The sequence below is a fragment of the Furipterus horrens genome, unplaced genomic scaffold (assembly GCF_987537825.1).
Source record: "Furipterus horrens unplaced genomic scaffold, mFurHor1.1.pri manual_scaffold_17, whole genome shotgun sequence".
In the NCBI taxonomy this organism is placed as follows: domain Eukaryota; kingdom Metazoa; phylum Chordata; class Mammalia; order Chiroptera; family Furipteridae; genus Furipterus; species Furipterus horrens.
In genome coordinates, this window is record NW_028327187.1 from 75,741,267 (window position 1) to 75,756,909 (window position 15,643).

The window sequence follows — 15,643 nt, forward strand, 5'->3', positions numbered from 1 at the left end:
CAAGAGTTTTCTTTATTACTGTTTCAATTTCACTCTTTGTTATCGGTCTGTTCAGGCTTTCTACTTCTTGATTCAGTTTTGGAAGATTATATGTTTTTAGAAATTTGTCCATTTCATCTAGGTTGTCAAGTTTCTTGCCATACAGTTGTGTTTAGTAATTCCTTACAATCCTTTGTATTTCTGTGATATCGGTCATGATTTCTCCTCCTTCATTTCTGATTTTGTTTATTTGGGTCCTCTCTCTTTTTTTCTTCATGAGGCTGGCTAAAGGCTTCTAGATTTTGTTTATCTTTTCAAAGAACCAGCTTCTGGATTTATTGATCCTTTGAATTGTTCTTTTAGTCTCTATGTCATTTAATTTTGCTTTGATCTTAAGAGGGTGTACTCAGCCTACACAAGGGTCAAACCTCAGGTCCCAGCTCATTATAGATAAGGCAGCACCACTGGACTCTATAAGATACCTACTACATTAGGCCATACTACCAAGACAGGGAGTAATAGCAGCTCTACCTAATACATAGAAACAAACACAGGGAGGCTGCCCAAATGAGGAGACAAAAAAACATCGCCCAAATGAAAGAACAGATCAAAACTCCAGGAAAATAGCTAAACAAAGTGGAGATAAGCAATCTATCAGATGCAGAGTTCAAAATGCAAGTTATAAGGGTGCCCAAGGAACTTAGTGAGCACCTCAACAGCATAAAAAAAGATCCAGTCAGAAATGAAGGATACACTAATTGAAATAAACAACAATTTATATGGAAAAATCAGTAGAGTGCATGAAGCTGATAATCAAATCAATGATATATAGAACATAAGGAAACAAGAAGCAACCAGTCAGCAACAAGAAGAAAAAAGAATCCAAAAAAATGAGGAGAGTGTAAGGAGCGTATGGGACAACTGCAAGTGTATCAATATTTGCATCATAGGGATGTCAGAAAGAGAAGAGAAAGAACAAGAATATGGAAATCTATTTGAAAAAATAATGAAAGAAAACTTCTTTTATTTGGTGAAGGAAATAGACATGCATGTCCAGGAAACACAGAGAGTCCCAAACAAGATGGACACATCATAATTAAAATCCCAAAGGTTAAAAATAAAAGCAGCAAGAGAAAAGAAGTTAGTTGCCTACAGGGGAGTTCCCATAAGACTGTCAGCTGATTTCTCAACAAAACCTTTGCAGGCTAGAAGGGATTGGCAAGAAATATTCAAAGTCATGTAAAGCAAGGATCTACAGCCAAGATTGCTCTAGTCAACAAAGCTATCATTTAGAATAGAAGGGCAGATAAAGAGCTTCCTAGACAAAAAAAACAAAAAACAAAAACAAAAACTAAAGGAGTTCATCATCACCAAATCATTATTATATGAAATGTTAAAGAAATTTATTTAAAAAAAGAAGATCAAAACTAGAAACAATGAAATGGTACCTACCTATCAACAATTGACTCTAAAAAGCAACTAAGCAAACAAGAAGAGAGACAGAATCATGGATACAGAGAGCATTTTGATGGTTGCCAGATGGGAGGGAGTCGGGGGGAACTGTAAAGAGGTGAGGGGATTAAGAAGTACAAATTGGTAGTTACAGAATGGCCATGGGGATACAAAGTGCAGTGTAGGAAATGGAGTAGTCAAAGAATATATACACATGACCCATGGACATGAATAATGGTGTGGGGATTATTTGAGGGAGTGGGGGTTGTTGGGTGGGGGGCAAAGGGAGAAAATTTGGACCACCGTAACAGCATAATCAATAAAATATAATTAAAAAAGAATGAAGTACTGATACATGGTACAACATGGTTAAATCTTGAAAGCATTATGCTGAGTAAAATAAGCCATACACAATGGACAAATATTGTATTATTCTATTTATATAAATTGTCCAGAAAAGGTAAATCCAAAGAGACAGGAATTAGATTACTGGTTACCAGGAACTAGGGGGAGAAAGGAATGGGGAGTGAGTTCTTAACAGTGAAGTGTTTCTTTTAGAGGTGATAAAAATATTATGGAATTAGATAGTGGTGATGGTTGAACAATATTGTGAATGTATTGGAATGTACTGAATTATACAGTTTAAAAAATATTTTATTTATTTATTTTTAGAGAGAGGGGAAGGGAGGAAAAAAGAGAGGGAAACATCAATGTGCAAGAGAAACATCAATTGGTTGCCTCTGGCACACCCCCAACTGGGTACCGGCCCACAACCCAGGCATGAGCTCTGACTGGGAATCGGACCAGCGACCTTTTGGTTTTCAGGCCAGCACTCGATCCACTGAGCCACACCAGCCAGGGAGAATTATACACTTTGAGTAGTTAAAATGGTGCATTTATGTTTTGTAAATTTTATGTCAATAAAATAAATGAATAAAAGATCAGAGTACCATATTGAACACAGGAAATCTTCTCTAAGGGTTTTATTTAGCTTAAGTATTGTATTCAATGATAGTATATTAAAATGTTTTCTCTCAAAATACATAAAGCAGTTTTGTCTTCAGAATTTAAGTGATTAGCAAAGAAGTTTAAAAGTTCCTCAAAATAATAATATTTTAAATATTTTTTTTCTTATGCAACAATATTTTCACCAATATATCCCCTAGGGCAGTGGTTCTTAACCTTCTTAATGCCACGGCCCTTTAATACAGTTCCTCATGTTGTGGTGACCCCCAACCATAACTAAAGCATAGTGATTAATCACAAAAACAATATGTAATTATATATGTGATTTCCAATGGCCTTAGGCAACCCCTATGAAAGGGTCGTTCGACCCCCAAAGGGGTTGCGACCCATAGGTTGAGAACCACTGCTCTAGGGCAAGGGAAATAAAGGAAAGAACAAATAAATGGGAGTACATCAAACTAAAAAGTTTTGGCTCAAAGAAAACATCAGCAAAATTAAAAGGGAACCAACCATATGGGAAAATATATTTGCCAATGATATCTCAGGCCAGGGTTTGATCTCCAAAATACATAAAAAACTTATACGACTCAACACCAGGAAGACAGAGAATCCAAATAAAAAATGAGAAAAGGACCTGAACAGACACTTCTACAAGGAGGATATACAGAGGGCCCATAGGCATATGAAAGGATGCTCGACATCACTAGCCATCAGAGACATGCAAATTAAAACCACAATGAGATACCACCTCACACAGGTCAGAATGGCCATCATCAACAAATCAACAAAGAACAAGTGCTGGTGAGGATGTGGAGAAAAGGGAATCCTAGTGTATTGTTTGTGGGAATGCAGACAGGTGCAATGACTGTGGCAAACAGTATGGAAAAAATTATAAATGGAACTGCCTTTTGATCCAGCAATTCCACTGCTATGATTTTACCCAAAGAATCCTGAAACACCAATTCAAAAGAACCTGTGCACCCCTATGTTCATAGCAGTGCTATTTACAATAGCCAAGTGCTGGAAACAACCTAAGTCGTCGTCGGCAGCCGTCCGTCTCGAGAGACGATGGTGTAGCTTCTTAAGAGTCTATCTGCACCGCCGAGAATGGTTGTGCAGTCCGACTCGGGAGTGACACGGTATCTGTCTCCTCCCGTGTTGAATCGACATCTTGCGATGACGCTGGAGTGTCCTCTCCAGTGAAGCTGAAGCTACAGAGCCTGGGCAGGGTGATATGGAGGGTCTGCTGTTGCCCATGCAGCAGACCCCCCCTCTCTTCGCAGCTGAAGGGTCCAAGGGAAAGACGGAGTCAATACAGCTTGGTTTCAGGTGCGCCGCAGGAGTTGCCGGTGTTGACTACAACGTCAAACCGCCTTAGGGACTCCGGCTCCGGATTTTCTGTCGGGGTTTACTCCCTTAGCCTTTCCCCTGAAGAGGTATGCCACAAGGCAGGGGAGGTTTTTTGGAATCAGAGTTTTCCTTCTCTGATGTGCCCTGACTGGAAGATCGAACCAGCGACACTTAGCTCGCAGGCCGATGCTCAATCCACTGAGCCAAACCAGCCAGGATAAACTCTAATTTGTAAACTGGGGGTAATAACGGTATCCGCATCATAGGACTAATGAGGGTCAAGTGAGATGAGGCATTCCACGTACTCACTGCACTGCCTGGAACATAAGTTTTCAAAGAATTTAAGCTGTTCTAAAAAACAGGCTGTCACAAGGCAATATGACTTAAAGCAAAAGCTTGCAGGGATCCACCTTAGGTCGAGGGCTCTCGGGTCAATTTTTTCCGAGAACCTACGTAATTGTCAGTCGCCCTTGTAATACTCCCCTAAGTACACATCAGTAAATGAGTGCATCAAAATCTGTAGTACATTTACACAATGGAATACTACACAACAGAAAGAAAGAAGGAACGCCTACCTTTTGTGACAGCATGGATGAAACTGGAGTGTATTATGCTTAGTGAAATAAGCCAGGTGACAAAAGACAAATACCATATGATCTCACCTAATACCGGAACCTAATGAACAAAAGAAACAAGGGAGCAAAATAGAACCAGAGGCATAGAAACAAGGAACAGACTGACAGTGACCATAGGGGAAAGGGGAGGGGGAAAAGTGGGGGAAGAAGGGGAAGGGTTTAGTCAAGGAACATGTATGAATGACTCATGGACATGGTCAACAGGGTGGAAATTGACTGTGGGAGAGGGAAATGGGTAGGCAAGGCAAGGGAGAGCAATCTGGGAAAATGGGACAACTGTAATAAAACAACAATAAATTTAAAAAAATTTGCTCTGTGTACACATACATACACTCTTCCTCTCTTTGGTTTAGACAACTGCAACTATATTATACATACTCTTTTATAATCTTTTTTGCACACAATTAATTAATTATTTCATTCATTGAAAATGAATTTATTAAGCAGCTACTGTACGCTAGGCACTGTTAACATCAGGAATATAGTGATGAGCAAGATAAACAAGGTTCTGTTCTCAGAGTGCTTGGAATATGGATGACAAAGATATAAATATAAATATATGATATATTTTCAGAGGTGTTATTTCTGTCAGGTTCTTCACTCACTTCCCACAAAAATATGTCACTTGAAATTTCTGAGTATGAAGGTGAATATATGTTTATATGTGATGAGATTGGTTTTTATTCCCTAGAAATTTTCCTATGAGGATTTATCTCCATAAAAGCTGTAAGTGCAAGAGAAAAACTACATTTTGCAAGTAGTTTTATGAGTTTTCCCCTGCAGATGATGGAGATGTGAGAAACTAGAAACATGCAGTGGCCTAGCATTTGTTACTAAGCTGTACGGATGTAGCAACAATCTGTGTTGGATTTAGACCAGATCAGTGTTCCTTCCGATCACAGGGCTAATACTCTCAAAAGATTGTGGGAGAAGGGGTGGGCGGAGAGGGGGCGGGGCAATGGGAGAAAAAGAGGGACAACTGTAATAGAAAAACAATAAATAAATTTAAAATAAAACATTAAATAAAAGTCTTTCAGTAAACCCTGGCTGGTGTGGCTCAGTGGATTGAGCGTAGGCCTGCGAACCAAGTGTCACTGGTTGAATTCCCAGTCAGGGCACATAACTAGGTTGCACATCAGGTCCCCAGTTGGGGGCGCAAGTGAGAGGCAACCACACAGTGATGTTTCTCTCCCTTTCCTTCTCCTTTCCCCTCTCTCTAAAAATAAATAAATAAACAAACAAACAAATAAATAAATTTTTTAAAAAAGCCTTTCAGTAGATGCCTAGGGAAAGAGTGGAGGAGAAGCTGATAGCTCCATTCATCCTGAAGGCTTGACAATGCTTTGAATCCATGTGTGCAAACAGAGATTACTTTGCATTTCCCAAAGGTTTCTAGGTGGAATTCTTCCAGTAATATTAATGTTCACAAGGTACACAGAAACATATTTAGCTTCCACATTTTAATTACATGTATAAATGTATATTTCCAATTAGTTTAGTAAACCCACTTAAAATTTTGGCTCATGGCAAATAAAGGTACCCTTTAGAGCAAAGACTTTTAAGTTAAATACTTGATGTGATGCCGTCATTAAAATACCTTGTGACCTGGCTGATGTAGCTCAGTGGATTGAACACCAGGTTGCAAACTGAAAAGGCTGCCAGTTCAATTCGTGATCAGAGCACATGCCAGGGTTGCGGGCCAAGTCCCCAGTTGGGCTCGCATGAGAGGCAACCACACATTAATGTTTCTCCCCCTCTCTTTCTCCCTCCCTTCCCCTCTCTCTAGAAGTAAATAAAATATTTTTAAAAAGACAGGATGTCATTTTCAAGATTAAGTTATTTAAAACATAAAATAAAATAGCTTGCAAATACCAAAAATCACTTGAACCACTTAGTATCTGCCCAAATGTATGCTAGTGGGCAAAAGTGCTTATGAATGACTAGTGAAGCAATCATAGCTATTTGTAAAAGAACAATATAAATAACTAACCTGGGTTTTCCATTGACATAAAGACGGTTTCTCCTGAGAATGGGAATAGGGTAAGTGTGTCTTCATAGACCATTTTGTGTTTGAAGGTATATCCAGAGAAGAAGACAGAAAGGAAGTCAGTCTGTGCTCCAACACTTAGAATGTACCAGTATGCCACTTCATGCAGACAAACTGACAGATGCAAACTATCAAAAACATAGCCATTGATACCTGCCAAAGAGAGAAGAGATTTTAGCAATGTCAGGATTTATTATTTTGGATTGTCATAATAGGATTAAAATGATTATATTATGCCCAAGAAAAGATAGCATTATACCATCCAGGAAAGTAGATTAATACTTCATCAGCTTGATCCTTATACCAAGGTGAAGAGAGTCATAGACATTCATGGTAAAGATAGATTTGGATGCCATATGGTGGGGAGGAACAGGGCATTTGTATGGTCTCAAAGTGTCTCCCTACAAACTGCTTATTAGTTGCAAGGGGGAAAGTAATAACTACACAGAGGAAAAACCAGAAAAAAAAGAAACCCTCAATCATGTGGTCATGTGGTAAGCATAGGTTTAACTCTAAAAGAAACTGTCAAACTCTCTTCCAGAATGTACCATTCATTGCACATCCCCACCAGCAATATGTGAGGATTTCTTTTTCTCTGCACTGTTGCTAGCATATTTAATATTGTGTGCTTGCTTTATTTTAGCTATTAAAATAGGAATGTAAAGGTATCTCACTGGTTTTTTATTGAATTTATTGGGGTGACATTGGTTAATAAGATCATATAGGTTTCAAGTGTAGATTTCTATGATACATAATCTGTATATTGCATTGTGTGCCCACCACCCAAAGTCAAATCATCTTCTGACACCATATATTTGGCTCCCTTTACCCTTCACTACCCCCGGACCCTCTTCCCTCTGGTAACCACCATACTGTTGTCTGTGTCTATGAATTTCAGTTTTATATTAGCTTTTTCTGACTGACTTATTTTGCTTAGCACAATATTCTCAAGGTCCATCCATGTTGTTATTTTTTCTTATGGCTGAGTAGTATTCTATCATATATATGTACCACATTTCTTTATCAAATCCTCTATTGAAGGACAATTGTTGTTTCCATCTCTTGGCCACTGTGAATAATGCTGCAATGAATATAGGGGTGTATATATCTTTGCAAATAAATATTTTTGAGTTTTTCAGGTAGATGCCCAGGAGAGGGATTGTTGGGTCATATGGTAACTCAATTCTTAATTTTTAGAGGAATCTTCCTACTGTTTTCCATAGTGGCTGAAACTGTCTACATTCCCACCAGCAGTGAATGAAGTTTCCTTTTTCTTCACAACCTCTCCAACACTTGTTATTACCTGTCTTGTTGATAATAGCCATCCTAATAGGTTTGAGGTGGTATCTCACTGTAGTTTTGATTTGCATTTCCCTAGTAGCTAGTGAGGCTGAATGTCTTTTCATATATCTGTTGGCCATTTGTATGTCTTTTTGGGAGAAGTGCCTTTTCAGGTCCTCTGCTCATTTTTAAATTGGATTGTTTGATGTTGAGTTGTATGAGTTCTTTATATATTTTGGATATTAACTCCTTGTCAGAACTCTTGTTTGCAAATATCATCTCCCACTTGTGTGCTTGCCTTTTGGTTTTGTTGGTGTTACAGAAACAGGGGAGTCCAAAAATCCCCAGAGTTTGCTGCTGGGGGATGGGGAGAAGTAAGCAGCTTTTCAAATGCTTCCACATGCCTGAGGCTGGTGGCTACTGTCTTTCTTATGCAAATGGCTTTAATGCATCCAAAGCCTCAGGCAGATGGGAGGAGTCTTGAACCAGGGGATGGTATGGAAAGCACACAGAGCCTACGTAAGGGTCTGTGAATGGTCAGAACTGTTTGCAACGCCCACTGCGTCAGATGACGCAGTCAGGGATATATAAGCAGCTGCAGACATTTTAGCGGGGTCTCTCAAGCTCTCGTTCCGGCTCTGGCTCTCACTGGCACTCTGGCTCTGGCGCTCTGACTCTCGCTTGTGCTCTCACTCTGGGACTCTCTCAAGCTCTCATTTGGGCTCTGGCTCTCACTGGCGCTCTGGCTCTCGCTCTGGCACTCTGGGACTCTCTCTGGCTCTCGCTCGTGCTCTTACTCTGAGACTCTCGCTCTCTGACTCTCACTCGCGCGCTCGCGCTCGCTCTCGCTCTCTTGCTCTCTCGTGTGCTCCCTCCACGTGGCTTGGTGAAGGGGCCTGCTCCATGTGGCTTGGAGAAGGAGTCTCCAGGCTGCTTTAAGAGGCTCTCGCCATGCAGTTCTGAGAAGGAGAGAAGATCCACGCGGTTTGCAGGAAGAAGGCAGTTTGCAAGGAGGCTGAGAATCCAGGCGATCCTGCATTGAGAGCTGGAGGGCACCACAGCACAGAAAGGACCTCCCCAATCAGATTGAATGATTGGCAGCTGCTGGTAAAACTGAACTGTGTTTGGAAAGTAGGGAAACGGTTTCTGTGACTTCCCTAAAACTAGCCTGGTTTGGAAGGGGGGGGAGGCAAGGATATGTGTTTGTGGGTGTTTTAAAGAGCATAAGACTTAATAACAGAAATCCGCAAGTAACTAAATCTATATAACTGTTAAATAAACAATTCTTTTTCTTTTCACCAAACTCTGGTATTGAGAGTTATAATTTTGGCGGCGGGCAATCGGGCCCCTAACTAAAGAGCCCGTGGGTTTGTTTTCAACTGGAGCAGCCCAGGGGTTCTGTAACAATTTGGCACCCCAGGTGGGACATTAATAATTGCCCGTGGCAGGTCGACCCCCTTGGGAGACACCTTCTGAGGGCGCCGACCGCCTAAGCACGCCAGTGTGGTGAAAAGAAAATAGAACTGAGAAGGGATTAGAGAAGTAAGATTGTTTGCTAAAACTTATTTCTGTGTATTTCTAAAATAATGGCATCGTGGATACTAGATTTGTTTGTCCGATTAGGAGAATTCCTGGAAGTAATAGAATTATGGATGCCGGAGTGGTATATATGTTTTCTAGTCCTTGGGATTGTTTTGGTTATAGCCATTAGCATATATGTCTGGGTTAATGGAAGCAGTTCTGGGCAAGTCCCTGATGGCAGCCCACTGGAGAGAATTTTGGAAAATTGGGATATGTACTGTCGTTATCCTATGACTAAGAAAATATTAATTTATTACTGTAACACCGTTTGGCCTGAGTATGTTCTGGGTGGTAAGAAAAGGTGGCCTGTGAATGGTACCCTGAATTATCATGTCATTAAGCAATTGAAAAGGTACTGCCTGCAATCAGGAAATTGGGAAGATGTTTATTATCTAAATGCATTTGCAGAGTTGCATAATAAGACCTTAGCAGAAATGGAGGCCCAAATAATGGTGCAGAGGAAAAAAGAGGTCTCAAAGCCTTTTCCTGAGAGTCAAACGCCGGAAGAAAGGGAGAATGAGGAAGTAGCCCTCTTTAATTCTCTAAATCCGGGAGACAAAGGCCCTAATTTGGCGCCAAGCCAGGCACAGGTGGGGGCGGTTCAGGAGGCCATAGCTTCCGCAGCAGTGGCTCTACCTCCTCTGCAAGTGGCCCAGGCTTCCGGGGTGGCGGTTCCTGTGGCGCAGCGCCCTCTGCAGGCGGCTGCAGCTCCTGCAACGCCAGTGGCGACGGCACAGCACCCTCTGCAGGTGGAGGCTGCTTCCACCATACCACCTCCAGAGATGGAAGTGGCTTCCGCGGTGCCCGCCCTTTTGCAAACTCAAGGGACTTCTCTCGCGCCACCCTTTTTGGAGCCAGCCTCTGAAGTGACTGCAAAGTCAATGACTCCACCCTTACAGGAGGAGGAGTGGGTCTCCCCCGCCAGAACCCGCCAAGGAACTCAGTATAGTCAGGGGGCCTCCCAATTCGGAGCAAGCCAATTCCCTCTACGGCAGTACCCAATAGGTGGAATAAATCAGCAAGGCCAGCCCTCTGGCTACTATTGGGCCCATACTCCGTTTTCCACTTCAGATTTGCTAAATTGGAAAAATTCTAACCCCTCATATAGGGAAGATCCTCAGAAAATGGCAGAGCTTGTTGCCTCCATTTTTGCCACTCATAACCCGAACTGGGCAGATGTACAGGCTCTCCTAAATATTCTTCTAACTGGGAATGAGAGGCGACTGGTTACAAGTAAGGCTAATGAAGAGGCTCAGCGTCTCCATGGAGAGGATCCCCATGGGACCCCCGACCCAACTGTGGCAATTCCTTGGACAGAGCCTAACTGGGACCCAAATGGTGGAGGCCTAGTTCCTTTGAAACACTACAGGAAGTGTATATTGGAAGGACTTAGAAAAGGGGTACCCAAGCCAAAAAGCCTGAATATGGTACAGACTATTCAGCAAAAACCAGATGAGGATCCTTCTGAGTTCTTAGAGAGGATCTATCAAGCCTATAGAAAGTACACTGATGTTGATCCACAGGCACAAGAGAACTTAAGAATGGTGACCCCATGACATTTATTGGGCAGAGTGCCCCAGATATTAGACGGAAACTCCAGCGTATAGATGGGGTATTAGGAATGAGCCCCTCTCAGTTAGTGGACATCGCATTTAAAGTTTACCATGCAAGGGGAGTAGAAAAGAGAAGACAGGACCTGATGTTCTTTAAAACAGGCTGGAGAGGCCAAAGGAAGAAACAGGACCCTAAAGAGAGGAGGAAAGAGCCATTGGGTAAGGACCAGTGTGCCTATTGCAGAAAGAAGGGCCATTGGAAGAATGAGTGTCCAGATCGTAAGAAGGGAAGTAGAAATGAGAACCCTTGCACCCATTCAGACCTGGGGACAGAGTCTTACTGAAGAACTGAAAGACGCAAGGTCCCGAACAGCAGCTGGCTGAACAATGGACTGGTCCCTATGATGTTTTGCTAACAACACATTCTTCGCTGAAGCTGGTAGGAATCAAGCCCTGGATACACCACACACGGGTAAAACGAGCACCGCCTGAGGAGGACACAGACCCTGCTGCTGTGGCTGACACCGAAAAGGAAAGTTGGACCTGCACTCCGGAAGAAGATTTGAAATTACTCTTTCGAAAAAAAGGACAGTGAACTGAAACACAGATTTAAAATGTTTCTTTTGCTTTAGGCATGTGCTTGCAAATCTAGGGAATTTTAGCTGCCAAATATTGAGTTTGGGTAGAGTCCTTTACAGTGTGGAAAAGAATTGGAAATGGGTTATGGTTAAATCTGAATGGGTAAACATATAGAAAGGTTGTGAAAGTTTTTAAACCTGGGAAAAGGGAAACCTCAACTACTTGTGGTCTAATTGTATGGTTACTGTACCTCTGTATTGGCATTTAGCCATTGGGGACCTAGGAAAGGTCATTTGGAATTCCCTGTATTGGTTTGGCATTAGCCACTGGAGACCTATGTAAGGTCTAGAATTCTCTGAGGCCTTGGAAGGGTCTGGAATTCTTTGGTTTGGCATTAGCCATTGGTGACCTAGGAAAGGTCATCTGGAATTCCCTGGATTGGCATTTAGCCTTGGGACCTAGGAAAGGTCATCTGGAATTCCCTGTATTGGTTTGGCATTAGCCACTGGAGACCTATGTAAGGTCTAGAATTCTCTGAGACCTAGGAAGTGTCTGGAATTCTCTGTATTGGTACTGGCCATATAATCTGAAAGGAAAATTGAGGTTTCCCAGAGAAAGTTAAAAAAAAAAAACTTCACATGTAGGAAAGTGAACAAAAGAAAGTATAAGGCATGGAAATGCAATTTTGGGAATATTAGAAGGACAAGGATTTTCCTTCACACTGTGTATTTTTCTCCTACCTGATCCCTCCAGAATTTGGCAATTTAAAGGAGTAAGTAATTACCGTTAGGTTTCTTTGCATAAAACTAAAAAGACCAGTTGTTAATAAAGGTATTGTTAACCAAGACTTTTGACTGGAGTGACATGCCTGAAGGAGGCATGCTTAGGCTCTGGTTGTTACCAGAAAGCCCTGAGGAACTGGACTTGACTTTTGAAGCTAAGGAAAGCCCAGAAGGAAAAAGGCCTGACACCTTGGTTGGTTGTGCGGTTCACGGCAGTCTTTCCAGGGAAGGAACGAAGGTTGCTTTCCTGAAAGATGGCTGGAAAGAACCTTAAGGCACAATGGAAAACCCAAAGAACTTGGGAAAGCAGGTGTTTGCAGGCAAGGCTGAATGGCAGGTATGTGGCTCAGCTTCTGTGCCCTGATGGGCAGACAAAAGTCAACATGAAGGTTCCTTGTGTAAGTTCCAGCATAGTAGACTTAAAGATCATATGTGATCAATCACTGCTCTTGTTGTGTTTATGCAAATGAACAGGCTAAATTAAAAACTGGACTTAATGCAGTCCCTTTACTGGCAAGGAGGGTGATCTTAAGGAGAAAAATCATGACTTAAGAAAAATTGCAATGCTCAGTGCAGCTAACTGTCTATAAAGTTTGTTTTCCATTTGAAAGTTAAACCAAGTCTGTGACATTATCAAGAATGCTTTATTTACAGGCAAGAAGAATGTCAAGTGCCTTGCAACTGGATGTCTTAACAATAAGACAGTCTCTCAGATTTGAAGACTGGTTTGTCAATTGTGTTGTGCGATTTAACATGCATGTTCTTTCTGTTTTCATAGGGCATAAGCCTATGATCTCTACCTGAGTAATTATCTGTACATATAGGCCTCACTTAAGAAGCCCATCTGCATTGTCACCTCCTGAGACTCAACGGTTTGGCTGAACTAAGTGGCTGAGTTGGTGAAGTATGGGGTGGTCTGCAGGCTTCACTTTAAAACTGGTTTCTTTTCTGTCCTAATGGCTTGGACAGAAAGGGCCCAGAGGTCTGAGAGGGGGGAAATCCAAAATTTATACCCCTCAGCCCAAACTAAGTATAGTGGGCAAAAGGGCTTTGAACAGGTGTGACGTGCCCTGCACACCTTCCTCCAAAGAAGCCATTTCTTTTCCTAACGTGGGACATTGAAAAATTAATCCCTGCCTTTTGTATATAGAGGTTATAGGTTGAATTGTGTTTTTTTAACCTTGTTGCCAAGTCTGTTGCCCTCAGAATACGACAAGAATGCCAGCTTGTCCAGCAGTACCAGCCCTTGGAAACCAAGCATGCTGCTACCCAGGAATAGCCAACTGACCTGGACTCTGCAAGATTCTTCCCCATGTGGGAAGGGCACCGTCCCCTACATCCCCACTCTTATTAGGGATTTCTAGACCCAAGGGTAGGTAGGACGACGACCACGTTCAGCAGGAAGCAGTTAGAGGAGCATGAGACCTTCGCCCATTGTCCTTTATAAGATTATAAAGGGTCTTAGTCTGAAAGGGGGGAAACTGTTACAGAAACAGGGGAGTCCAAAAATCCCCAGAGTTTGCTGCTGGGGGATGGGGAGAAGTAAGCAGCTTTTCAAATGCTTCCACATGCCTGAGGCTGGTGGCTACTGTCTTTCTTATGCAAATGGCTTTAATGCATCCAAAGCCTCAGGCAGATGGGAGGAGTCTTGAACCAGGGGATGGTATGGAAAGCACACAGAGCCTACGTAAGGGTCTGTGAATGGTCAGAACTGTTTGCAACGCCCACTGCGTCAGATGACGCAGTCAGGGATATATAAGCAGCTGCAGACATTTTAGCGGGGTCTCTCAAGCTCTCGTTCCGGCTCTGGCTCTCACTGGCACTCTGGCTCTGGCGCTCTGACTCTCGCTTGTGCTCTCACTCTGGGACTCTCTCAAGCTCTCATTTGGGCTCTGGCTCTCACTGGCGCTCTGGCTCTCGCTCTGGCACTCTGGGACTCTCTCTGGCTCTCGCTCGTGCTCTTACTCTGAGACTCTCGCTCTCTGACTCTCACTCGCGCGCTCGCGCTCGCTCTCGCTCTCTTGCTCTCTCGTGTGCTCCCTCCACGTGGCTTGGTGAAGGGGCCTGCTCCATGTGGCTTGGAGAAGGAGTCTCCAGGCTGCTTTAAGAGGCTCTCGCCATGCAGTTCTGAGAAGGAGAGAAGATCCACGCGGTTTGCAGGAAGAAGGCAGTTTGCAAGGAGGCTGAGAATCCAGGCGATCCTGCATTGAGAGCTGGAGGGCACCACAGCACAGAAAGGACCTCCCCAATCAGATTGAATGATTGGCAGCTGCTGGTAAAACTGAACTGTGTTTGGAAAGTAGGGAAACGGTTTCTGTGACTTCCCTAAAACTAGCCTGGTTTGGAAGGGGGGGGAGGCAAGGATATGTGTTTGTGGGTGTTTTAAAGAGCATAAGACTTAATAACAGAAATCCGCAAGTAACTAAATCTATATAACTGTTAAATAAACAATTCTTTTTCTTTTCACCAAACTCTGGTATTGAGAGTTATAATTTTGGCGGCGGGCAATCGGGCCCCTAACTAAAGAGCCCGTGGGTTTGTTTTCAACTGGAGCAGCCCAGGGGTTCTGTAACATTGGCAGTTTCTTTTGCTGTGCAGAAGCTTTTAAGTTTGATATAGTCCCATTCATTTATTTTTGCCTTTGGGGTCATATTCATAGAATGTTCTCTAAGGCCAAGGTTCATAAGATTAGTATCTATATTTTATTCTATGTGATTTATTGTTTCATATCTTATATTTAAGTTTTTGATCCATTTTGAATTAATTTTTGCACATGAGGAAAAACTAGAATGACTGTGGTTTTAATATGCATTTCCTTAATATTATAGCTAATGATGAGCTTTACAGGTAACATTTTGCCTTCCATATATCTTCTTTGGTAATATGTTGGTTCAAATCACTTGCCCACTTTTAGGAGTTTATTTGTATTCTTACTGTTGAGTCTCAGAGTTCAGACATGTGATATGCAAATATTTCCTACATATATGTGGCTTGTCTTTTCATTCTCTTTAACAGTATTACAGAAAAAAGTTTTTAATTTTAATGGCATTCAATTAATTAATTTTTCTTCTATGGGTTTTTATTTTGGTGTCATTTATTAGAATCCTTTTCCAAACTCCAGGTAATGAAATTTTCTTCCTATGTTTTCTTTGAAACTTGTTGTGGTTCTTCGTTATGCATTCAGATCTATGGTCCATTTTGAGTTAATCTTTTTTTTTTTTTAAAGTAAATTTTATTGATTATGCTATTACATCTGTCACACTTTTTCTCTATTTCCCCCATTCAAACAGCACCTGCCACTCCCTCAGGCAATCCGCATAACTTTGTTCATGTCCATGGGTCATGCATATAACTTCTTTGGCTATTCCATTTTCTATACTGTACTTTACATTTCCATGGTTATTCCGTGAATACCAATTTGTATTTCTTAATCCCCTC

The 15,643-nt window shown here is 42.0% G+C and overlaps 1 protein-coding gene across 1 annotated transcript in view; it reads right to left on the reverse strand.

Annotated features, from left to right (window-relative positions):
- Positions 1-15,643, reverse strand: part of F8 (coagulation factor VIII) — a 217,867-nt gene that overhangs the window by 84,500 nt on the left and 117,724 nt on the right. The window contains exon 13 of the mRNA XM_090264419.1: positions 6,373-6,582. Within this exon, the coding sequence (XP_090120545.1) occupies positions 6,373-6,582 (210 nt within the window). The remainder of the gene's footprint in view (positions 1-6,372; positions 6,583-15,643) is intronic.